Below are 27,743 nucleotides of genomic sequence, written 5' to 3' on the forward strand. Positions count from 1 at the left end.
GCTTTTGTTTAAGAAGTACTCTACTTTTTTTGTGCCATTTTCTCCCTAATAAAAACATAATTCGATTGTGAGCAAGTCCCAATGGTTTATAGAGGTTAGAAAGTCTAGTCTAGACCCAGTCCAAAAAAAAAAACCCCTGAAACATGTCTTCCACAGTTCAGGTGTTATAAAATGTCTAAATATCCTGTTTAGTCAATGACATCTAGGATTGTTCTGTATCAAAGGAACCCACGGAAATTCTTCCTGATGAGATGGCCAACCTCAGAAGGTACTCCTCCTTTTTCTGTACTTGATGAGTATATTTTCTCGGAATATTCTCTGGGAGTAGCCAGGAGTTGACCTGTGCTTCAAAAATAAATCTCCAAATGAATGAAGTTTAACCTTAATATACTCCCCAAAAATAGAAGCCAAAATTTCAGATATTTCAAATGTAGTTCTTGGTGAGGACTGGAAAGGAGTGACAGGGACTTACTAGCTAAGGTTGTAGAATTATATAAGCTATCTTTATTTCCATTATTATAGTTATAATTTTTGTACAAAAAAGTAAATTAATATGTTTTAATTTATAGCCTATCAAATCTTCATAAATACGCTCAGTAAAATTATACTTTCCTGGCGTGTATACCAAACTGTGACAAACATCTACCCTCAAGGAAATAATTCAGTAAATACAACTCCCATTGAGTTATACAGGATGTGACTTTAAGGCTTTAGTTGTGGTAAAAGGCACGGTTGGGGTACAGAATGAGGAACTAAGGACTCTTTAGTCCTCTTAACTTTAACATTTAATTTGTGGTCCCATTAAGTCAGCTATGACACCATTTCCTTGTTTATGAACCTTTCTTCATAGTATTTATCTTCCCTTTTGGGACAAAGAGATAATTCATTTCCTGCTTATAAAACAAATTTGTAAACAATAATGTTAAAGAAACAGGTATAACTTATATAATAAAAGAAAATAAGCTTATAAAGAAAAAGTTAAGTAATTCCTTTGTTATAACATGTGGTTTTTAAGCACATTCCTTCAATCAAAACACAAGCAATGGAAACAAATAAATTATTTATTTATGATAAATAAGCATGGTCAATAGATAGGACTCATTAGTTACTCTCCTTAACCACTAAAAATTCAAAATGGATATCACATTAAAAACCTTGATCTTTATTATAATCATTCCTTACACTTAAAATATTAAGCATTAAACTACTGTATATGTGAACATTTTCTTTTCTAAAAGGAAATAAACTACATAGCTATACAACTTTCAATTTGGGTGGTTCTAATAAAGATCATTATTAAAAGTGGAAGAATCAGCTTCACAAAATAATTTGTATTATTATGAAATCCATCCACTAGCATTTAAAAAATTTATAATATTTCAAATTTTTAAAATATACTTATTAAAGCATGGATTATTCCCAGTGCTATGTTTCGCTTTGCAAAGTCAGCATGGAAATAACAAACTTAGCCTTTGGATTGAATTACTTTAAAACAAAGAGTTTAGCAAATTATGTAACAAAATGTTATTTATTTCATCATTAACAAAAATGGACAAAAACAAAAAATAGCTTTATAATAAATAGTTTTTTACTTTTTATATTGGAAATTTTAATTTATGCTCCATTTCTGCTAAGACACTCAAAAAGATCTTGTTTTTCTAACTTTGTACACTAAAATCATGTGACCTTTTTGACATTTTTTAAGAAACCACATGCACCTGGGGTTGTGTTAAATGTCAGACCCTTATCTCTCCATAAAACAAATTATCTAAATTCTTTCAACCTGTTGAAGGCATTTTAAACCACAGAAGAGGAGACAAAAATGTATTTCAATTGTTTTAAGGAAGTACACGGTCAAATATACCATGTTTTTCACATTCATACTATAAAAGTATCCCCTAAAAACATTGTTTTTGTATGTTTTTAAGAATGCTTTTGAAACAAACTGTTCACTACTATAATAAAGCATTAGCTATCTTTGCCTTGAATGCAGTATTGGTCTATATTGAGTGAACAGAAGTAAAGTACTTGGAATAGAGTCTGGCACTATATAGCACTATCTGTTAACTACTACTACTACAAATTATTTTGTAATGTAATAAGCAAGCATTTGCTTACTGTATCGTTCATAGTAGTAGCCATTTGATTTTTTTTTTTCTGTTTTGGCCAAATCACTGGCATTCAAACACCAAGAATGATTTCCTTTTTATTTTATTTGTAGGAGACATGAGCTAACAATAGTTAATCAAGTGGGATTTATTCAAAAAATTCCACGCTCCATGCTTACATATGTCACTGGATCAATACAAGAAAAAGTTTAAATAAAGGCTTTTTTTTTTAAGTTTCTATCTTCAACCACTTCTCCCTTGGGGGGTCTCAACTTCCCCATAGCTTCACCTTTCACTTAATGTAACTGACTCTCAAATTAATATTTTAGCCTTTACCTCTGAGCTCCAACACATTTCTACTTGATCCAAAGAGATCTCCATCACAGAGCTTCAAATTCTACATATCCAAAACCATCATCCCTCCACATACATTTCCTAATTTATCCCTCTTTGAAGTCTTTTACAGGGTACATCCCTCTCAGTCTCTGAGAACTATCCACTTTTCCAACTACTGTTGTCACTGCCTCTATTCAAGCCTTAATCACTGCCTTTGTTCAAGTTTTCATTAGCACTAGCATAGACAATTTGAAACCTTACTGGCCACCTCTATTTAATCTCTACCTCCTCTAGTTTAACTTTATTGTTACTGAAAAGGGAATCTGTCTAAAAGATTGGCATTATCTTTACTTTCCTGGTCAATTTTTTAAAGGTTTTGTACGCTTACAGAAGAAATGCCAAACCCCTTCTTTTAGCATCCAGGACTGTCAGTGTTTTGGTCCCCTTGGCAGTACTATCCTTCACAGGGCCTACACTCTGGCCCAAGGAGTTAGCTCCCACTCACCTGACTTTTATGTCTCACAGTCTTCTGTCTCTAAGCCTCTTATGATGCTAAGCTTCTTAACAGCTTCACTCCAATGCCAACAAGCCCATTTCCTTTCCCATTTCTTCACTCTTCAAACCCAGTTCAAAAGATGCTGCAATATTTGCCAGGAAGCCTTCCCAATACATTCACTCTCCCCAGAACATTAATCTCCACCCTCTGGTCCACTCCCACCTGCCACCAACAGCACCTTAAGCACATTCCCTTGTATTACAATTATTTATTTATTAATTTGTATTGATTGATTTTTTTGAGAAAGGGTCTTACTCCGGCGCCCAGGCTGGAGTGCAGCGGCATGATCACAGCTCACTGTAGCCCCAACGCCCACGGGCTCAGGTGATCCTCCCACCTCAGCCTTCTGAGTAGCTGGGACTACAGGGATGCACCACTATGCCCGGCTAACTTTTGTATTTTTTGTAGAGATGGGGTTTTCTCATGTTGCCCAGGCTGATCTCCAGCTGCTGGGCTCCAGTGATCCGCCCACTTCAGCCTCTCAAGTGTTGAGATTACAGGCATGAGCCACTGTGCCCAGCCACAATTACTTATATTTACAGTTTACCTCCTTTACTAAATTCATTATAGACAAGTTCCATGTTTTGTTGTTCTATTCCTCCACTTGAAAATAGTGTGGGGAAAATGTCCTTAAAGGTTTGCAGCATTACTTTATATATTTTAATTAGAGATTAAAACTGGAACAATGACACAAAAGATATGGCCTAAGTATAATTATCTCTGGTGTACATATTATTTTTCTCTAATAAGGAAAAATAAACTCCCCATAAATACCAGTAAGAATCATTTTTAAACTAAGTCAAATCCCCCCACCCAAAACTGAGATTAAAGTATCTTCTGGATTAGAAGAGAAGTTAATGACTATGGCTTTTTCTATCTGAACATCTGGCTCCAATAGTCAAGAAATGAATTCAGGAATTAATCTCTATTCATCAAGAAATAAGTATAATGAACACACATAGACAAAGTCACATGGATGCTTCCAACACTGTTTACAGATTTCCAAATTTTATGATAATTCAGGTTTATGTTGTTTCATTTTTGTGTCAAAATTTAGTTTCTCCCTTCAAAGGAGGCAGTAGTCTTGCACGCCCAGCTGCCTTGGCCTTCTTACTTGAGCCTTTAGCATCCAGCTCTCAGTAGTTCAGATTTACAATCACCCTCAAAACTTGCAGTCTCTAATAGATCAAAGAAACTTTATAAGTAATTAGGGACCTTTCCCTTTGGGTTACTGTTGTTATAACAACTTAACTGCTCTACCGATTTTTCCAGAGATGAAAAAGGAAAAGTCTATGCCTTATGAGGAAAGTACAGGTGGCACCAATGATTAAACACTCAAAAATTAGATGCATAGTTCTATAGTAGGTTTGTAATTCTTAGTCCAGAAAAAGATATCAGATTACTCTGTTGAAATACCAAGAGGTTAGCCAAATGGGAATATCTATCTAATTTAATTCTGCTTATTAATCCATAATTAACAAACTTTGAATGAGAACAATAAAATTAAAATAGGACAAAAATGATAGTCATTTCAAAGTCATTTGATGTTAAGGAAAACACATTTTAAAAGTTGATGGGTAATATCATTACATGATATGATGAATATATAAGAAAATCACCTGTATTATATGGTATAATCTGTATTTTACCTTTTAAGAAAATCTTGTTTACCCATCTATGGGAAGGCAGTGAGGGGAAGAGCATCACCATCCCCTCTCTAAAATAAACACCGCACACAAAAACCAACTCAAAATGAATCACAGACCTGAATGTAAGCACTGAAATTTCACTGTAAGTGAAATTTTTATGGTATGGGATTAGGCAATAGCTTCGTCACTAGAATATCAAAAGCAGAAGCAAATTTTGTATTTTTTGTAGAGATGGAGTTTCGCCATGTTGCCCAGGCTGGTCTCAAATTCCTGAGCTCAAGTGATCCACCCATCTCGGCCTCCCAAAGTGCTGGGATTACAGGAGTGAGCCATGATGCCTGGCCAAAATGTCCTGATTTTTAATATTGGGTCTCCACCATGCTAGCGGGCCAGATTAAGCTCAGAGGCCATCTATTTGTGATCTCCAATTCTTCATTATGAACATGTGCTTCCAACCAACCTTTCCAAGTCTGTAGACTCTGAATGCATTTTCCCCATGAGAATAAAATAAGTAGCAATTTGGTTTCCAGACTCATTATACAGGAAAACTATAGCACTAAACTACTAGCACTATTATCACCTAAACCAGTGATTCCCAGCCTTTTTGGCAGCAGGGACTGGTTTTGTGGAAGACAATTTTTCCATGGACCAGGTGGGGGTGGTTCAGGATAATTCAAGGGTATTACATTTATTGTGTACTTTATTTCTATTATTACATTGTAATATATAATGAAATAATTATACAACTCACCATAACATAGAATCAGTGGGAGCCCTGAACTTGTTTTCCTGCAACAAGATGGTCACTTCTGGGGGTGATGGGAGACAGTGACAGATCATTAGGCATTAGATTCTCATAAGGAGTGAACGACCCAGATCCCTCGTATGCACAGTTCACAATAGGGTTTGTGCTTCTATGAGAATCTAATGTCACCACTGATCTGACAGGAGGTGTAGGTCAGGCAGTAATGGAAGTGATGGGGAGCAGCTATAAATACAGATAAAGCTTTACTCGCTCGCCCACCCACCGCTCATCTCCTGCTGTACTGCCCAGTTCCTAACAGACAGCAGACAGCTACTGGTCTGTGGCCCAAGGGTTGGGGACCCCTGACATAGACTAAACAATTAACAATGTTTATATTAAACAACTTATTCCAAGTTTCCATTTTAGACTCTGGAACATCTGAAATGGTGAATCCACAGGTAGTAAATGGGAAGGAGATAACAGAAAAATTGAAGGAAGTGGAAGAAGCACTGGGAGGGCACTGGTGAAGGGTCTCGGGAAAGAATTCAAACCTTCAGACTGGCACAGTGGCTCACACCTGTAATCCCAACACTTTGGGAGGCTAAAGCAGGAGGATCACTTGAGCCCAGGAGTTCAAGACCAGCCTGGGAACATGGCAAAATCCCAGCTCTACACAGGTACTCCCAGCAACTTGGGAAGCTGAGGTGGCAAGATCGATTGAGTCCAGGAGGAGGAGGTTACAGTGAGCCAAGATCGTGCCACTATACTCCAGTCGGGTGACAGAGCAAGACCATCTAAAAAAAAAAAAAAAAAAAAAGGAAAGAAAGAAAAGAAAAAAAGAAAAAATCTTCTATGGTGGATAGTGGGATGGGCTTTTAGAATTTCTCTGAAGATCTGTGTCATCTACAGGCAACAAATTGATAGAAGAAAGAGAAAAGAAAGGAAAAATGGATATAGCATTTCAGCTGCTACACACTGTCTCAGCAGTAACAGCAGCTGAAATTCTTGTAGTTCTTCCAAAAGGCCAGTGATCTCTGGAAGAATTCTGTCAATTATTCATAAGTCATTCGTCACAAAGTGAGAATGTCAAATAATGAGCCTTAAAAGAAAAATCTATGAAGCCAAAAGTAAATCCATCTGCCTACTAGAAGATTAAAGTAAGATTTATGTTCTAAAGGTACATTTATTACTAAAGTAACAATAAGTTGACTTTTGCTGTTAACTGAAACTTACCCATGGCTACTTCTATGAACTCTGAATTTTCTACTCATGAATAAATATTCTACCTTGAGATTATCTGTAGCAAACATTTAAGCTTAGAAAAGAAATACTATCTAGTATTTCTGGTTACCTTTGCTAACATTCAGTTAATACACAGCTAAAGAAATGCAAGTGATTTGAACCTTATCCTAAAAGTAAACATGATTTTAAAAATAAAATTTGGAAATTTTTGGAAGTCAGTTATTGAAAATGTTTCACAATATGACTTTATCAAATAGTTCTGAGGAATAGACCGCAAGTTTTTTGGCAACCTAAAGATCAGCTGATACATGCTCAGGTAAACATTAAAACTGCTTACTGTTCCTACGTAAAATCTAATTAAGAAAATTAATCTGTTACACAGAAAAAATCATATGTAATCTAACTTCCAATAGGAAGGACCATTGGATTGACTTTATGGCCACTCCTTTCTATTAACATAAAAAATTAAGATGCTCCTCTAGTGTGGTTTCAGATTCTTAGTGTGTCTGTTCCCCTCCATCAGTATAGAAATCAAACATACAACTTAATTTGGAAAGGGTGTTAATATTATGAAGTTATCGGGGGTTTTTAAGTAAGGAGATACTCAATATCTTTTTGTACTGTGATTTACTTAACTAGACACCCAATTCTATTCTACATAAGATATGCTTCAAACGTTTCACAATTATTTTTTGAAAATATTTAGCTTGTAACTGCTTTATAGAGATTCACTAACATAAAAAAAAGCCCTTGAGTATTTCCTATATTTCTTGGCTTGAAATAATAGCGTTACCATGGTACATCAGGTACCAAGCAAAGAAAGACAAAAAAGTGTAAAATATAAGAGATTACTGTTTTGAACTCAACCAAAGTCAGTCTCAACCACCATATTAGATTGTTTCTAAAGGAAAACTTTAAGGCATTTTTGTATTGTATAATTTGCAAAAATGAAATTGTCAATTGTAAAACATACCTTGCTGAGCTAAAGTTGATCTAAGCATCCCAGTCTTTGACCAAATTTTTATTTGTCCATCTTCTCCAACTATACAGGGAAAAAAAAATTAATCAGTACTTTTACCTATAGAAAATAAATTTAAACATTAAATTTGCATAAAAAAATCAACAGTATCTACCACATATTCTTTTTTCTTCTAGGCTTCCTCAAATCATGGAATATTACTACATATTTAAAATTCAGATACAGTTTAATTAAATGACAGAGTACTTTATAACTATCATTTAATAGAAATTACTTTGAAACGATTTTATCAAAGTAGCTTAACTTTCATGACTAAAATTTTTATTTTATTTCCTTCAATCTTAGACTTGTAAGTATATTACTCAAATAATGTTTCCTTTGTCACTGCAGTCTCCATCTTAGAATTCTAAGAAAAGTGTTTCCAGTATAATAAGAAGAGCTGCAGCCAAATTCCAGTGAGTTGGGGACTGAATGAAGTGAGGTAACAGATTACTCTTTTGAACAGCTTTGCTGAAAAAGGGAGAAAGAAAATAGTTGCAGGTAGAGAGAGCTGTTTGTTGAGAGGGATTTCTATCTCTTCTTAATTTTTAAGATGGGTGACATCCGAACATATTTACGTGCTGACAAACCATTGGAAAAGACGTTAAAGATACAAGTAAGAGAAGGGCCAATTTACTGAGGAAAGTCCTAGAGAAGGCCCAGAGTATAGGTATGGTGGTTTTAAAACACATCCTCAAATTCTTTCTTATTCTTCCCTTCAAGAGGCACAGTTTAATTTCCCTCTCTTCCACTGTGGGCTGTACTTAGTGACTTGCTAAGTTAACAGAATATAACTGAAACAGAGTATAATGTCTGAGGGTACACTACAAAAGATACAGTAGCTTCTACCTGGCTCTCTTTTGGATCACTGGGAGACACCAGCTGCCATGTTTAAAAACACTTAAGCAACCCTATGGAGATGCCCATGTGGCAAGGAATTAATTAAGGTCTCCTGTCAAAGCCAGAGAAGAACTAAGGCCTCCTGCCAACAACCATGTGAGTAAGACATCTTGGAAGTGGATCCTCCAGCCCCAGACAAGCCTTCATATGACTGCCGCCCCATCCAACAATTTGACCAGAACCTCATGAGAGGCTCTGAGTCAGACAGAACCACCCACCTAAACTGATCCCTGATCCACAGAAACTATCAGGTACTATATGCTTATGATTTTAAGTCACTAACTATTAGAGTCATTTGTTATGAGCAATAGATAACTAATGTAATAGGTTGAATCCTTAGAGTAGGGCAGGGGATTGGAAACAGACAGAATGGGGATAATGGTCAGTTAAATTAGAATATTTGGAATTTTCTAATTTTAAAGAATTACAACTTTTATTTATTCCATACATGACCATTCCAAAAGCCTTCTTTGACAGAACAGTCTCCAAAGGTCACATAAGAAAATGATTAATATAACATTCTGAATTATAACATTTATATAGCAGTGTAGAACAACACTATGCCAATTATTTGCTATTACACAATGAAAGACACTATTGCTAAATGAAAATATTCTGTTTCTTTGGAAATTTTTCTTTAAAATATTCATTTCAACTGTCATTTTTACAGACAACTTACCTGTAACTAATGCTGTTCCTTCATAATTCCATCTTCCTGCAAGTACTGCTCCACAGTGAGCTTCTACACTTTTTTCCACTCTTCCTAACTTGGAAATCAGATGAAATTTACCTGAAAGAAATTACATTTGAAAAATCTATTTTATTTATTCAATCAACAAAGCACCTACTACTAGACTAAGTAATAGGCACTAGAGGCATAAAGGCAAATATTAACATTATAATTATTGTTAATATCACATATAAATCTATTGGAAAATAGGCACAAAAACAAAATTATTTAAATATTTTAAAATAAATTGAAAATGCATATGCTTACTTGGTTCAAAATAATTATACATGTTCATGATAGGGAAAAATCCAAATTCATAAACCTTTTGATTTAGTTAACATAATTTAAATGCCTATGGTCTGGGTATATGTCTATGCTTCAGAAACAATGTGCCAATAAATATACCACACCTATGGATGAGAAAGTGTTTTAAATTACCAGCTGTATATTACTAGACTTAATAATCATTCAGAAACCACACTGATCCTTTCTTGGCTTCTTGTATCACTTATTCTTTGCACTGTTGACTTGTCTCTCTGACATCTCTTATATAATTAGCTTATGTCCTTTAAAGTTTTACAGTGTTTTTACTTTTTGCCAATATATGTACGTACTTCTGCAACTAAGTGGCTTGCTTTTGTCTACCTGTTGCCTGCCACAGTATAAAATTATATAAGGCAAGTATTTTAAACTTGGGATTATCCATTTTACTATTTTGGTTCTTCTCCTTTATACCTTTTCCAGCTTTTTTATAGCTTATAAAAAAAAAAAGTCAAGACTGTAAAACTGTGCTTAAATGGAAGACTTTCTTGACATTTCTCTTGACCCTCCCTTGGCCACATCACAACAGAGTTTTATGTCCCTCTGATTTATCATAGCACTATATACATATGTCTATTATGTTACTTGTTTCAATATTTTATATTTACAGTTCTTAGCTCTGTCCATTGAAAGGGCCTTGAAGCAAATACATCCCATTGGAATGAGCACAGCTAGCACTGTTATCTTGTTTTTTTAAATACCATTAACCACCAGAAAAAGAACAGGTCTCTGTGGAAAATGGCTGATTTGGGGGCTGGGACTAAGAAAGTACAAGATAAGCCTGGAACATCTTGAGCCAGCAAGGAAGTGCTCAAAAAATCATGAGGACACATATAAAATTAAAAAAAAAAATCACTGTAGCTGGCTTGATGGGGCTCCCACTGGCCAAATCTGGGGCACTTTTAACATCAAAATTTAAAAATGATAATGATAATATATTTATGAAATAAAATGAGAATCTACAAGTCTAATCTGACCCCAAAAAAACAAATAAATATATGGGCATGGGACAGGAAGCTCTTCCTTGGAGTAGAATACCAACTAATCAATATGGAAGGAATTACGGAGTTGGAAAAATCACCATTTGGCAAACCATCTTAGTAATAAATGACTCAGCCAAGAGTCACCAATTGATGCTAAGAGAGTGGGAGGAAGTTTGATGAGGAAGATAATATTTTTACATAGTCTCAAAGTATCTTTTCATAAATTATTAAAAGGAATAAATAGTAACTTTACAGAGATTAACTTAATGAACATGAACTTATTAACTTATAATTAAGGTTAACATCACCAATAATGGATCAAACCAACATCATAAATCTCCTAATCTGATGCCCCGAGTATTCCTGCTAAGGACATATAAATTGAATCTAATCATGAGGAAACATCAGACAAAAACAAATTGAAGAACTATAAAATAACAGGCGTATATTCTTCAACACTGTCAAGATCATAAAAGACTGAAGAGTTGTTCCAGATTAAAGGAAGCTAAAGAGACACAACAAAAACAATGTTATCCTGTACCAGCAAAAATAAACTTCTATGGAAAATTAGAATGATTGTTAAAATTTAAATATAAACTATAGATTAGATAATAGTATTGCATCAGTGTTAAATGTCCTGATTTTTATCAACAAATTGTGGCAATGTAACAGAAAATTCTTATTCTTAGGAAATGCATTGAAGTATTTATGGTTAAAAGTACATGTCTGCAAATTGCTCTCACATCTTTCAGAAAAAGGGTGTGTGCTGGGGGGGAGGAGGGTTTGTGTAAAAAGAAACAGAGCCAATACTTTGTCCCAACGTATATGGGACAACATGTTAAACTAGTGCATCTGTATAAAGGACATGCAGGAATTGTTTGTACAATTCTTAAAACTTTTCTGTAAATGCAAAATTATATCAAAATAATTGTTTAAGTCAAACACTCCCTTTATCACCTGAGGTAAACTAAATTCTAGCTGTGGTTCAGGGCCAATCTTCTAAGTGCCAGGCACTCTACCAAGTGATTTTACACATGTATCTCATTTAATCACGTTTCTGAAAAACAAAGTTTTAAAAAACTACCACAAGTCTCTCGGTAAATAAGGTGTAATCTGATATTATTGTTTGTCCTAACATCCTTTCCATCTTCAGGTTACAAAAGCCCTCTTCTCTTTCTCTTTTCCTTTGCATGTGGATGGCCTGAGGCTGGATATGCTCAATCAGTGTCCCATTGTCTTTTTTCTTTTCTTTTTTTGAGACGGAGTCTTGCTCTGTGCCCAGGATAGAGTGCAATGGCACAATCTCGGCTCACTGAAACCTCTGCATTCCAGGTTCAAGCAATTCTCCTATCTCAGCCTCCCAAGTAGCTGAGACTATAGGCATGGGCCACCATGCCTAGCTAAAATTTTTTTGTATTTCAGTACAGACGGGGGTTTCATCATGTTGCTCAGGCTGGTCTCGAACTCCTGACCTCAAATGATGCGCCCGCCTGAGCCTCCCAAAGTCCATTTCTCTTGACTAAACTGATTGACTCAGTGATGGGCATATGACCCAAGCTCATTTAGGGTCCCTCTGCAAGCTGCCTGCACGAGATACTGAGGAAGAAGCAGTCTTATGAAGTATGATGAGCCTTGGGCTACTGGCCACTGTCATACTCACCATCGTGTTCACCATGTGCAGAGAGCCTACCCAAGAGATGGTGAGAACAGGGACCTGATGCAACTAGTGCTTGATCTACCCCTACAGCTAGGTGAACCAAAAAACTCCATTTGTGCTTAAGTTAGCCAAGTAAGTTTCTGTTACTTTCAATGAATGTACTCCGAATTGAAACAGCAGGTAAAGTATAACACAGATGAAAACAGTTCAAGTATTTCTAAGAAAACAAATATAAAAACATACCCTTAAAAAGTGAAAAAAAAAATCATACTTTCTATTCACCAATAAGAAAGCTGCGGTCAAATTATAAAACTCTTCAACTCTGTAACTGAAAATTAACATGTACTGGAAAATAAAGTATATATTTTAACAGATACCTTACTAAATGAATAGGTATATCTTTTCAGTGTGGTTATATTAAGTTAAATTTGAAGAATTTAGAAACTAAAACTATGATAACAGCTTAACTCAACTCATAAGAGTACTAAAAAAGTAAAGCCAGCTGGGCATGGTGGCTCATACCTGTAATCCCAGCACTTTGGGAGGCCAAGGAAGGAGGATTGCTTGAGGCCAGGAGTACAAGACTAGCCTGGGCAACAAGATGAGACCCTGTCTCTACAAAAAAAGTTTTAATTAACCAGATGTAATAGTGTGTGCCTGTAGTCCCAGCTACTCAAGAGGCTGAGGCAGGAAGATTGTGTGAGCCCAGGAGTTTGAAGCTACAGTGAGCTATGATCACACCACTGCACTCTGGCCTGGGCAACAGAGTGAGACCCCATCTCTAAATATATATATATAATAAAGCCAAAGACCCATATTTAATCCTAGTATATGCCAGTTAAATTAACTTTCTTCCATGACAATAATTTCAGAGCCCATACACAAACCAAGTGACTATTCAGAAAAGAAATACAATGTGTGGATAAAAATACGCAGATCCACAAATACCAGTTTTGTAAAACATACGCAGATCCACAAATACCAGTTTTGTAAAACAACTCAAAGCATAAATCATACTATTAAGTCTTTTAAATACAATGGCGAGCATATAATGTTTATTTAAAACTTACCATCAGAACTTGTGAGGACAAAGCTTTCTGCCTGGGTTTGTTTCTTTACACCCAAACTTTTTGGAAACCAGTGAAAATCAATAGGGTAAATATCATCAGGAAGCTTTACTATTTGAGTTGTTTCACTGGTTAACAAGTTCCACTTCACTATCTGGTGATCATCACTACATGAATACAGCTCTTCAGCAGTAGTCCAGCCCACACAGCTTACTAATTCTTGATGTGTCACCATGTTAAGGAGACATAAAACATACAAAAGTCTTCAATCTTAATGAATAATTCACAGATGCAGATCATAAGGTGTAAGTAAAATAGGGTCAAATAGTTTCAAGATTCTAAATGTATTTTCCATTTTATGACTGTTATTTTTTTCTATATAAAAGAAAATAAGCATCTATTAAAAGAGTCGTAAGAATGGAAAGCAAGAAAGAAATCCAGATGCCAAAAAGAGGGGGAGAAAAGATCTGACCACATGAAAATTTAAAACTTGTGTTACACAATATTCTATACACAAAGCCAAAAGGTACACAAAAGAAACCTAGTAGATCAAAAGGTATCAAAGAATCTATGCTGAACTGTTGGGGGATAGGCAGGGAGCAAAGGGAACTCTACTTTTTTCTTTATATGTGTCTGTATCATTTAAGTTATTAAAATAAGCATATATTCTTTTGCTAGGGAAAAAATAATCAAGTGTCAAAAGAAGACTGAAATCTAACAGTAGGCTATCCTTTTCAATCACATATTATCATTAACAATTCACCTAGGAAAGAACTTATGGTTTAACTGCTGAAACTAAAATCTTACCAAACTTTTTTAAAATTTTTCATTTTATTTCGTCACTTATTTTTAATTGACAATACCAAACTTTCCTACATTAAAATTAGGAAATAATTCAATTATAATTTACTTCACTTATAAGATGCATAGTGCTGGATGAGATATGATCCCTAAAATTTTTACTTTATTTAACCCATTTTTTCAGCTCTAATTTATCAGAAGAATTTCTATGTAAGTTGAGATGCTCAAGTAGCCCTCACTTCCTCCATCAGGATAGGGTGCTTACCCTAGCAGAATTGTGTACCTAAAAGGCATTTCAGTTTGTTATTTACAAAGGATGTTTTCTCTTTCTACATCTGGATTTCTATATTGCCAGATTATTCCTGGTTGAGTTGTTTGTTCTTATTGTTATGATATAATCCTTTTATTTCCTTCATTTCTCACCAATACTTTTACTGTCTTATCTGAGCAATAATATGATTGCTTTTTCTAAGGAAACGCAGACAATGTGCCTAATTATTCTAGGATGTTTCAAGATTTTTTAATACTTCAAAATATGATAGATTAAGCAGAAACCAAAAAGATAAAGAGATTATAGAACGATCTTAAGAGTCTGCACAAAAAGGTAATAAAGAGACACCGGAATACTCAAAACTCAAAACACAATCTAAACAAAAGGACACTAGACCGTTCCTGAAAAAACTGTTGTATTATTATTGCTGTCGCCTAAACAATGTTAGGTAAAACCTAAAATGGGAGAAGCTTAGGTAAAACCTAGAAAGGAAGAAAACTCACACAAACAAATATGCACACATCTCAAACCAAAAATCATTAGCTTATCCTTTTATAAATTGCTATAAGTACATGCCAGACGTCCATGACATTATCTTCAAACTCACAGGTCAACTAAAATTATGGGAGAAATGAGAAGACTGCCAGATCAAGAAAGTATAAAAACATTGTTATTCTTTGGCTTGAAAGGTAAAGGCAGACAGTAGACATGGTCAAAATCTATAAAATTGTGTATGGTGTGAACTCTTGAAAGCACATTTTTTTTTAAAAGACAGTAAAAATGATTTAAGGGGGAATAAAAATAATCACATCTTCACTTAATAGTTAAATAAGCAGACAAGATAATATAAATGAAAACACCTACCAATTTAAAATGTCTGACCAAATGTTTAAATCAGTGCTTTCCTAGTTCTGATGAAGGACCAGATTTTTCTTTATTTCGAATCCATTGCATATGGATATTTTGTAAGATACAATAAAAACGAAATATTAGAAAATTTGGACATTATAACAATGTCGAATTGCTACAAAAATTTCTCAACCCTTACTTTCAATTTCTTTACCTATTCTTTCACAGACCTGCAATAAAGTCTACAAAGGATACTTTGAGTAGAATTTGTCTAAATGTCTAAGAATGATGATAGTGGGGCCTGTCATATCTCCTTGACACATAACTGGGGACTCTTGCTGACAAAATATAGGGTCATGTGTTTGAGAAAATATTACTAATTGCCACCTTCCCATGTGAAATAATGAGGATCTGACGCTCAGATTTCCCCAACTTGTCCTTCACTTTATCATGAATGTAAAGAAATAGAGCACAGCGGAATGAATACATGCTAGATCACACCAGCAAAGAAACAGTTTGGTTTAAAAAATGCTTCATTTTGGCCAGGCGCGGTGGCTCATGCCTGTAATCCCAGCACTTTGGGAGGCTGGGGCAGGTGGATCACCTGAGGTCGAGAGTTTGAGACCAGCCTGGCCAACATGGTGAAACCCCGTCTCTACTAAAAATACAAAAATTAGCCGGGCATGTTGGCGGGTGCCTGTAGTCTGAGCTGCTCAGGAAGCTGAGGCAGGAGAATCACTTGAACCCAGGAGGTGGAGGTTGCAGTGAGCTGAGATCACACCACTATACTCCACCCTGGGTGACAGAGTGAGACTCTGTCTCAAAAAAAAAAAAAAGCTTCTTTTTAAGATCCTACTAAACAAAAACTGCTTTTCAAGTATTTAAGTATAGTACTTAAGTAGAGTAAGAAAAATGTCAGTAAGAATTTTAAAATAAGATTTATAGCAAATGGTTCACTTTGGAGAATTACTTACAACACGTGATCTTAAATATTTTAAAACAATTTAGGTAAACAGCCACTAAAGGAATGAAAAAAAATCTATTCTTCAACTAGGATATAAAATAGAGAAACTTTTAACAATACTATAATTAAAATCCAATAAGATTTATAAGCATTAAAAGGATATGCTTTGGTTCTTTTAAAAGAGATATCTTTAGTCTCATGACTCCACTTCCAGCAAAAATTTAAGATGCCACTTGATTGTATTTACTGTAAAAATAAAAGGAGAGAAAATATAAAGTCAGCATTAAAAACAAATGTACGTATACAAACACAAAAAGCAAACAAAACATCATTGCACCCCAACGAGCACCTTCAGTCCTTCTGACATCAAGTACATGGAAAGAGAAAGAAAACTAGTGGGTGTGCCAATCCTAACAACGGATGATGGAGAGCTTTGGGCTGAACCCCAGGAGTCCTCTAAACCTGCCTGAGACAGACCTATGCAGAACACCACTAGGTAAATCTGGTCAGGTAAAGAATGTCCATGTCCTGAGGCCAAATAAAAAGATTCCACAAACTGGGAACTCTTCAATTGCAAATCAATTTTTGTCCTGTCTACTGGATACAAATATCCAAGGTCTGATTGAGGGCTAAGCTACAATTCTAGAATCCATGTGGAAAAATACAACATAAAACTAGTGGCCCAATCTGGGGTTGACATTCTGCAGTGGGGCAGATACACTGCCCAACAGTTACGGTTACCACAGTGACAATGTGAAAAATAGGTGACTTATTTAAGGAAGAGGTAATAAATTGCTTATAAAAGTTATGTAAAAATCACAGTGTAATTGCCACATAAAAACTTAGGAAAAGAAGAATAACATTCACCAAATAGCCATATCATCAAAAGACACAAATCACTGCTATGAATATAGTTGTTGTACAAAAAAAAAGAGAAATCAAGAAAATGCTGAATTGTCTGAGTCCAATTTACATTTACAGAATTCTGAGTAACATCACTAACCTAACTAGGCAAATGTAAATCAAATGAAAGTGTAATTAAGGGGAAAAAATCCTCTTTACTAAGTTGAAAATTACTGCTAACTACATCAAAGGAGGTAGTGACTATAGATAAGAATTCAGTAGGCCTCCCTTAGATAATTTCTCATTCTCATGAATCCAAGAAACTTTAGATCAGCAAGCTGCTAAATAAAGCTGTATTTCAAAGCACTCTTTTCACTTCTTTCTCTTCCAGTTCTCTTAAGGTGATTTCTGTTGAACTTCAAAAGTATGAAACTATGTGGAGCACAGCCAGAGCTAGAATACAATGTCTCCCAGGCACACTTCCTAGATTCACTTTTTTGGTCTTTAAGAGTTCTCCACCTTCCTCCAAACTCCCTCTTCCATCAGGCCCCCATCAATTAGACAGGGGAAAAAAGACTAATAACATTTTACGAAATGCTGCTTTTTCACAATAATTGAAATTTACTCAGCTTATAAGGATTTTAAAAGAAGAAATGCAGATAAATATTTGCTTCTGGAAATGAGAATACAATAGATAACAAAAAATACACATAAAAATTGAATATACTATTACAATCAGAAACTTAAAAGACATGATGTTATCCTACATCAGAAAACCTCAAACTGCCGAAATCCATAATAATTAGGATAATTCCTGACGAGAATAAATCATAATCCTCTATAAATAGTAGAAGCAGTATGGTTTTTACAAGGAAGGAATCACTAACCATTCAAAAACATCATGCCAAGGAATCACAGAAAGTAAGACGATGGCATTCTAACACTGGGAAGATTCCCCCTTCCTCAGAAAGATTTTCCTCACACATTCCATTTATCTGAGACCATCTGTATGAATGATATGTGCACTTTCATGTGGGATTGAATGAGGGAATAAAAGAAAAGTAATGTTAAAACATAGCCAATTTGGGGAAGTGCAGAGCTGCCTGAATGCTGCATTGAGGTGTTTTTATCTGCTTAAAGGGATTGATCATGAGACTCTGACTAACCAGTGGTATTGGGGCAAGGGTTGGGTTTAGATAATAGAAAGACAATTTTGAGGGTATAGGTAAATTTGCAACTTTACATAGGGAGCAAGTAGCAGCAACTATGTCTTTGCTACTAAAAATCATTTATAAGTTGTTTTTGGTCCAGTGTGGGTCAACATTTATGAGGCTTGAGAGGAAAAAATGTGCCCAACAAAATCTGAGAGTCCAACCACTAAAATACATGGCAAATCTGGTCACTTCTCAGCACCTCCATCATAATCCAAAGCCACCACCATCCCCTGCCTCAATTATTGCAGTGGCCTCAAAATTGATCTTCCTATTCCTACATTTACCCCTACAAACTATTCTAAATACACCAGCCAGTAATTCTTTTAAAGCTAAGTCAGAATATGAAGGCCAGTATGTCTAAAATAAAATGAGTGAGGGACTGGCAGGAAATTAGGGAAGGAGAGGGTGGGACACAACGTGCAGGGCCTTGGAAAGTCATAATAAAAGCTTTAGTTTTTCTTCTGAATGAATCAAGAAGCCAGTGGAGAAGTTATGAGCAAATAAGCAATATGAACTGACTTACATTTTAAATGGATGCAATGGATGGTATACAAAAAAGAGCCTATCAGGAGGGAAAATGAATAAGACTGGATGCAGTAAGACCAACTAGGATTTCAATACCCCAGAAGAGAAATGAAAGTGACTTAGATAAAAGACAAGAAAGGCAACAGTACAAGTAGCATGAAGTAGTCATATGCTAAAAATATTTTGAGAAAAGATTCCAGAAGATTTGCTGGTGAATTGAGTTTAAGAAAAACAGTTGTGGCCGGGCGCGGTGGCTCACGCCTGTAATCCCAGCACTTTGGGAGGCTGAGGCAGGCGGATCACGAGGTGAGGAGTTCGAGACCAGCCTGGCCAACATGGTGAAACCTCATCTCTACTAAAAATACAAAAATTAGCCGGGTGTGGTGGCGCATGCCTGTAATCCCAGCTACTCAGGAGGCTGAGGCAGGAGAATCGCTCGAACCTGGGAGGCGTAGGTTGCAGTGAGCCTAGATCGCGCTACTGCACTCCAGCCTGGGCGTCAAAGCGAGACTCAGTCTCAAAAAACAAAAAAGAAAATCAGTAGTAAAAAATGACTATAAAGTTTCAATAGGTGGAATGGAGTTGCCATTTATTGAAATGAGGAAGATTGAGAAACAGGTTGGAATGGGGTGATATCAAACATTCTGTTTTGGATATGTTAAGTGCAAGGTTTCTATTAGACAACCCAATGGAGAAGTCAAAGAGAAATGAGATATAATATAGTAAGTCTGGAGTCAAGTGGGAAGTTGGAGTTGCAAATATCAATTAGATATCAATTTGAGGGTTGTCAGCAAAAAGATCATATTCAAAGTCATGGAATAAGATGAAATTACCAAAGAGACTATGAAAAAGTGGTAGATTCAATGGCCTGGAAATCCTACTGAAGTCTTTAGAATTGTTAGCATTAAGATTCCAGAAGAAGTTAACTAGCAAAAACAAGTGGAGACAGACAATGGGATACTTAAAACAGATTTTAGAACCAGTATAGATATTGGTAATGATAAGATAGGTTATGACTGTGAAAGTGGGTGGCTGAGGTCAAGGAACCAACAGGCCAGGGATTTATTTGTGGACATTTTAATGATGTCAAGCTAATGACAAGAATAGTAGTAGAGATAAGGACAATTAGCCACATGCTAAAATATTCATTGAATGAGGGAAGAGCAAAGAGATATGCAGATGACCACATAAAAGCACAGCAGAGAATGGTTTAATCTGGTAGGACTTGTTTCAAAGGGACCAGGAGATTTTAGACAGGAAGGAGAAAGAGAATCAACTGTCCAGATATAGTAACGAGAGATAAGACTCTGACATATGGGAGTTTGGGAGGCAAAATAGCTTCTACTTGAGAGATCTATAAGAAAAGCAGTTTCCAGGGACGGGCATGGTGGCTCATGCCTGTAATCCCAGCACTTTGGGAGGCCAAGGCGGGCGGATCAGCTGAGGTCAGGAGTTCGAGACCAGTCTGACAAACATGCAGAAACCCTGTCTCTACTAAAAACACAAAATTAGCTGGGCATGGTGGTGCATGCCTGTAATCCCTGCTACTCAGGAGGCTGAAGCAGGAGAATCGCTTGAACCCGGGAGGCGGAGGTTGCAGTGAGCTGAGATCACACCATTGCACTCCAGCCTGGGCAACAAGAGTGAAACTCCGTCTCAAAAAAAAAAAAAAAGAAAGAAAAAGAAAAGAAAAGCAGTTTCCTTAGGGAACAACCAGATTTAAGTTAGACTTTGAGAGTAAAGGGATCATTCAGAATAAAAGTGGAGGACTGATTTGGCTAATGACACACAGTGAGTTCCAAAAAAATTTAGATGGTGAAGAACTAATGGTTTAAGATAGATGGTTGGAGATGGTAGAAACAGCAGGCTATCCTGCAATATCCATTCATCCCTGCTTCTGTGGTATAGGAATTTGAAGTTTTGCTATACATCTGGCCACCTAGAACAAAGACTATGCTTCCTAGCTGCCCTTGAAACTAGGTGTGGCCACACAAGGCATTAATAATACTGAAACCAACAGTGGCTATTATAATATCATCAACCTACTGGCCCAATCTGGATTTTATATTCTGTGAGGGGTAGAAATGAGGTAAGAGGCAGGACACAACTCCGGAGGCAGAGCTCAGACACGGGACCAGATTGGGGACTGGTTAAAACACAGAAGAGGTGAAAGCACCTCTCTGTAAGACATGCCTGTCAGTGTGCCATATCAGTTTACTATTGCCATGGTAACACCAGGAAGTTACCTGTTTTTCTAGAAATTTCTGCATAGCCCACTTCTTAATTTGCATATAGCTAAAAGTGGGCACAAATATGACTGCAGAAGTGCCTTTGAGCTGCTCTCTGGGCACACTGCCTATGGGGTAGCCCTGCTCCGCAAGGAACAGTACCTCTGCTGCTGCTATACACTGCTGCTTCAAAAAAAGTTGCTGTATAACACCACCAGCTTGCCCTTGAATTCTTTCTTGGGCCATGCCAAGAGCACTCCTGGGCTAACCCCCAGTTTTGGAGCTTGCCTGCCCTGCATCAGATATACTGCCCAACAGTAATAGTACCTAAGTTCACATTGCCTAATTTCACAGTGAGTTATCTAAGGAACCCGTTTCATTACTTCTTATAAATGTTACATAAAATTGCCCGGCGCGGTGGCTCATGACTGTAATCCCAGCACTTTGGGGGGCCGAGGCAGGTGGATCACAAGGTCAGGAGATTGAGACCATCCTAGCTAACACGATGAAAGCCCGTCTCTACTAAAAATACAAAAAATTAGCCAGGGGTGGGGGCACGCACCTGTAATTCCAGCTACTTGGGAGGCTGAGGCAGGAGAATCGCTGGAACTCAGGAGGTGGAGGTTGCAGTGAGCCGAGATCACACCACTGCACTCCAGCCTGGGCGACAGAGAGAGACTCTGTCTCAAAAAAAAAGTTATATAAAATCACAGCATAATTGGCAAATAAAAACTTGGAAGAGTGACACTCCCCATGCCATGCCATCAAGGCCATGTATAACACAGCAAGATAAAAAAGAGCCAAGATTCCTGACCTTGTGGAAAGTCACATCAATCCTGTACCATCAAAGTTTTAAGTGATAGAGAATAGTTGCATCATATTTAAGTTACTGTCATCAACAGCTAATCCTAATAACAATCTAATGCAGGGAATTAAGAGTCTTGAATGTGGAGACTGAGGTAAACGGGATGTAAGGTATGACACAGTAGTCCCAAATGTCTCTTGAGAAAAGGTGGCTAATCAATTTAAACTGTAGCCTTCTTGGAACTGCTCTCTTAGGCAGCATTGATACAGACTTTCATAAGGGAAAAAGGGGCAGTCCTCTAGCAGCATATGGAACTATGTGGGATTTCTTTTCAATCTTGATAAGGGTGTTGGCATTTACTTCACTAGCAGTTTAAGGAGGGAAAGGAACTACAGAGAAATAGAGGGAATAACCAAATGTTACTTTCTCCTAATATCCCCAGCCTTAAATGGTAGGCTCAGTCCTTGTACCTCTTCTATATCTGCACTCACTGCCATGGTGAACTCATCCAGTTTTATGGCTTAATACGAATATTCACCATATAGTGACAATTACTAATTTCATATTTCTAGTTCATACCTCTCCACTGAACCCCACACTTTTATATCTATTTGACAACTCTATTTGAATGTCTAACAGACATTTCAAATTTAACAAGATCCAAATCAAAACCGTGATTTTCCCTCCAACTTTGCTCCTACCACATTCTTACCCAACTTGGTAAATGGCAATTCCATTTTTCCAGTTACAAACACCAAAAACTTAAGTCATCATTTACTCTTCTCTCACATACCAAATCCAACTTGTAAATAAAAACAGTTGTTGGCTTTATCTTCAAAATGTAAAATATTTCACCACCTCCACTATGACCGCAATCCAAGATGCCATCTTCTCTTAACCAGAATTACTACAGCAGCTTCCTAATTAGCCTCTGAGCCAGTCTACAACGTATGCTCACCACAACAGCCAATGTGACTGATTTAAAATAAACCACAGCCAGGTACAATGCCTCACACCTGTGATCACAGCACTTTAGGAGACCAAGGCAGGAAGACTGCTTGAGGCCAGGAGTTGAAGACCAGCCTGGGCAACATAGTGAGACCCCTTCTCTACAAAAAAATAAAGTATTAGCCAGGCATGGTGGTGAATGCCAGTAGTCCTAGCTACTTGGGAAGGCTGAAGCAGGAGGACTGCTTGAGCACAGGAGCTTAAAGTTACAGTGAGCTATGTTCATGCCACTGAACCCCAGCCTGGCCAACAGAGTGAGACCCTGTCTCTAAAAAATACAAATTAGATTAAATAAACCATGGTACTTTTCTGCTGAACACTCTTCAGTGGCTTCCTATCTCACCCAGAGTGAAAACAAAGTTCTTACAATGTTGTCCAAGGCCCTTATTAATCTGGATTTCCACTGTGATGGCTAATTTTATGTGACGACTTGGCTAGATTATGGTGCACAGTCATTTGGGCAAACACTACTGTAAAGGTATTTTTTTACAGGTGAGTATAACATTTTCAACCAGTTAACTTTAAATAAAGCATATTACCCTGCATAATGTAGGTAGGCTTCATTCAATCAGCTGAAGGCCTTAAGAACAAAGACCAAGGTTTCCCCCACAAAAAAGGAATTCTGCCTCCAGACTGCAACACAGAAATTCTGCTTGAGTTTCCAGCCTTTGGACTCAAAACTGCAACATCAACTCATACCTGAATTTCCAACCTACTGGACAGCGTTGCCCTACAGATTTTATCCTTGCCAGCTCCCACAATCACATGAGACAATTCCTAAACTCTCCCTCTATATAGAGACAGATAGATCTATGTATCTATAACTATATATGGGGAATACATATATATAAAATATATCATATATGTATCGTAAGATATATATCATATATGTGTCATATATATGATATATATCTTATATATATATATACAGACACAGGTATATCTCATTTTATTCTGCTTTATTACGCTTCACAGATATTGCATTTTTTTTTTTTTTTTTTTTTTTTTTTTTTTTTTTTTACAAATTGAAGGTTTATGGTAACCCTGCCTTGGGCAAGTCTATCAACCATTTTTCCAACAGCATGTGCTCACTTTGTGTCTCTGTATCACATTTTGGTAATTCTTGCAATATTTCAGACATTTTCATTATTATTATATCAGCCACAGTGATCTGTGATCAGTGATTTTTGATGTTACTATTTTAATTGTTTTGGGGCACCGCAAAGCATGACCATGTAAAATGGCAAACAGTGGATAAATGTTGTGTGTGTTCTGACTGTTCCACCCACCAGCCGTTTCCCCATCTCTCTCCTCTCTTCAGACATCCCTATTCTCTGAGACACAACAATACTGAAATTAGATGAATTAATAACACCACAATGGCCTCTAAGTATTCAAGAGAAGGGTCTATCACTTTAAATCCAAAGCTAGAAATGATTAAGCTTAGTGAGGAAGGCATGTTGAAAGCCCAGAGAGGCCAAAAGCTAGGCCTCTTGTGCCAAACAGACAAGTTGTGAATGCAAAGAGAAAGTTCTTGAAAAAAATTAAAAGTGCTACTCCAATGAAAACACGAATGATAAGAAAGTAAAACTGCCTTATTGCTGATATAGAGAAAGTTTTAGTGGTCTGAATAGAAGATCAAAGCAGCCACAACATTCCCTTAAGCCAAAGCCTAATCCAGAGCAAGGCCCTAATTCTCTTTTATCCTATGAACGCTGAGAAATCTCAGTGAGGAAGCTGCAGAAGAAAAGTCTGAAACTAGCAGGGTTTGGTTCATGAGATTTAAGGAGACAAGCCTTCTCCATAACATGAAGGCAAAAAGTGAAGCAGCAAGTGCTTACTTAGATGCTACAGCAAGTTATCTAGATCTAGGTAAGATCATTAATGAAATCAGGTGGTTCCACTAAACAACAGATTTTCAGTGTAGATGAAACAGTCAAGATGATGCTATCTAGGACTTTCATAATTAGAAAGGACAAGTTAGTGCCTGGCTTCAAAGCTTCAAATGACATCCTGACTCTCTTGTTAGGTGCTAATGCAGCTGGTGACTTTAAGGTGAAGCCAATGCTCATTTACCATTCCAAAAATCCTAGGGCCATTAAGAATTATGCCTGTGCTTTACAAATAGAATAACAAAGCCTGAATGATAGCACATATGTATACAGCATGGTTTACTGACTATTTTAAGCCCATTTTTGAGACATACTCCACAGGAAAAAAAAAATTCCTTTCAAAAGATTACTGTTCATTGACAATGTACCTAATTACCCAAGAGCTCGGATGGAGGTGTACAAGGAGATTAATGTTGTTTCCATGCCTGCTACCAACAACATCCTTTCTGCAGCCCATGAATGAAGAAGTCATTTTGGCTTTCAAATCTTATTGTTTAAGAAATAACATATTGCTTTACAAATTGCAAGAGAACTAGAAATGGAGCCTAAAAATGTGACTAAATAACCGTAATCTCATGATAAAACTTCAACAGAGTGGGGGTTTCTTTTTATGGATGAACAAAGAAAGCAGTTTCTTGAGATAGAATCTACCCCTGATGAAGATGCTATGAACCCTGTTGAAATAACAAAAGATTTAGAATATTACATAAACTTATTTGATAAAGCAGCAGCAGAGTTGAAGAGGACTGACTTCAATTTTGAAAGAAGTTCTACCCTAGGTAAAATGCTACCAAACAGCATACATGCTAGAAAGAAATATTTCATGAAGGAAACAGTCAATCAATGCAGAAAACTTTATTGTTGTTTTATTTTAAGAAACTGCCACAGCCACCCCAACCTTCAGCAACCACCACCCTAATCAGTCAGCAGCCATTGACATCCAGGCAACATCCTCAGCCAACAAAAACATTATGACTTGCTAAAGGCTCAGATGAGTATCAGCAATACTCATCAGCAATAAAGTAGTTTTTCATTAAGCTATGTACATTCCTTTCTTAGACATATTACTACTGCACACTTAATAGACTAACATATGGTGTAAATACGACTTTTATATGCAGTGGGAAACCAAAAACTTCATGGGACTCACTTTATTGCAATATTAGCTTTATTGTGGTGGTCTGGAACCCAACCTGGCAGTATCTCTGAGGTATGCCTGTATATATCCCATGTTTGTTCTGTTTCTCTAGAGAGCCCTGAGTAATATACCCATTATTTCTCTGACAATATCTTCTGCCTCTCTCCTCTTTCACTAAAACTGCTCCAGCCACACTGACATCTATGCTTTTCTTTCAAGCATGCTCCTGCCTCAGGGCCTTTGTACTTACCATACCCAGCCTGGAATCCCTATCCCCTGAGAGTTGTATGGCTTACTCCCCTTTCCTTCTTTATATCTTTGCCCAAAAGTCACCTTCTCAGTAAAGCCTTCTCTGTATACCCTATTACATTTGTCTGTTATACTATGTATTTTACTTACTGTTGCCCCTTTCTAAGATGTAAGCTCCATGAGGGCAGAAATTTTTGTCTGTTTTGTGCACTCAAAAATCTCCTACAACTAGAAACATGCCTTCCTTACAGTAAGTGCTCAATAAATAAATGTCCAATGAACAAGTGGAGAAAATATGAAGCCAGTAGGCATAGATTATAACTGTAGAGGTTAAAGGTCTGTAAGTGTGGATAGATAGATAGATGTAGTATGTGTGTGTGTATTAATATACTATATATATGTGTGTGTGTGTGTGTGTTTAAAAGTATATAAGTATGGGGTTAAAGGAAAGAAATACAGCTGTAGCTATGAAGGCCTTTTAAATTAGGGTACACCTTAGTATGTTTGGAAGCAAACGACAAGTTTGGAAGCAAAGGACCCAGTGGACAGGGATAGATTAGCAATACCATGGAAACAGAGGAAAACTAAGAGAGCACAGTCCCCTTAGAAATCATTTGATCAAGGGCACTGATAATGGGGTACCTTCTATTTTTAAAAATGTACAGATCCATTGTTCATAGAAACATAAAGATGGTTATGGGCAATCAGAAACAAGAAACAATGCCCAGCCTCAATTATAATTATAGAAATGAAAATTAAAACAACCACATACATTCTGTTCTCCGAGTAGCCAAATGCAAAATACCCAAAACCCAGTTGGCCAGTAAAGAGAAACAGATACTTCCATATATTATTGAAGGGTAGGTCAATTGGTGCTGCATTTCCTATGTTTGGGGAATTCCCTGTCTTATGAGTCCTTCTTCCTGTTATACAAAACAAATTATTTCCTCTCTAGCCTTCCTTATAGCTGAAACACAGGTAAATATTAATAAAACTTAAGCTCTGCCAAATCTACGATCTGTGCCGTATTTTAAACTAGAAGCTACTGATGCAAAGGAAGTATCATATAAGGAATATACACTAGGAATAATTCCTAGTCATAGGAATTCACCCTACACATATGAATGTACACCAAGATATACAGATGCTCCTCAACAATTTACGAAGGGGTTACATCCAATAAACCCATCATAAGTTGAAAATATCATTAAGCCAAAAATACATTTAACACATGTAACAAACCAAACATCATAGCTTAGTCTAGTCTAAGCTTAAATATGCTTAGAACACTTACATTAGCCTATAGTTGCATGCTGTAGCTTAGCTTATCAGTTGTTTACCCTCATGATCACGTGGGTAAACACACGTTGCGGTGGGCTGCCCACTGCCAAGCATCCCAAGAGAGCATCATATCATGTATCGTTAGCCCAGAAAAAGATCAAAATTCAAAATTTAAAGACAGTTTCTACTGAAAAGTGCTTTCCTTTCACACCATTATAAAGTCAATATAAATCATGTCAAACCATCATAGTCTGAGACTGTCTGTATTTTCAAATCTGTTCATTACAGAACTCTGAAATACTATCAAAAATTAGAAATTTAAATGTTCATAGATTTTACATCCCTGTGTGGATATATGTGTTT

General features: G+C 36.6%; 1 protein-coding gene across 6 annotated transcripts in view; it reads right to left on the reverse strand.

Moving 5' to 3' along the window:
* IFT80 (intraflagellar transport 80) overlaps nucleotides 1-27,743 on the reverse strand; it is a 144,657-nt gene that overhangs the window by 109,656 nt on the left and 7,258 nt on the right. For 4 of the 6 annotated variants that reach the window (XM_063662379.1, XM_063662381.1, XM_054482702.2 and 1 more), the window contains exons 2-5: nucleotides 16,359-16,443; nucleotides 13,316-13,535; nucleotides 9,234-9,344; nucleotides 7,610-7,678 (exon numbers count right to left, since the gene is read on the reverse strand). In XM_063662379.1, the coding sequence (XP_063518449.1) occupies nucleotides 7,610-7,678; nucleotides 9,234-9,344; nucleotides 13,316-13,535; nucleotides 16,359-16,397 (439 nt within the window). In that variant the 5' untranslated portion in view covers nucleotides 16,398-16,443. Of the gene's footprint in view, nucleotides 1-7,609; nucleotides 7,679-9,233; nucleotides 9,345-13,315; nucleotides 13,536-16,358; nucleotides 16,444-21,569; nucleotides 21,668-27,743 lie in introns of all 6 variants that reach the window. The other 2 variants (XM_063662380.1, XM_054482705.2) reach the window with 2 other exon arrangements.

Source organism: Pongo pygmaeus, chromosome 2 (assembly GCF_028885625.2).
Source record: "Pongo pygmaeus isolate AG05252 chromosome 2, NHGRI_mPonPyg2-v2.0_pri, whole genome shotgun sequence".
In the NCBI taxonomy this organism is placed as follows: Eukaryota; Metazoa; Chordata; class Mammalia; order Primates; family Hominidae; genus Pongo; species Pongo pygmaeus.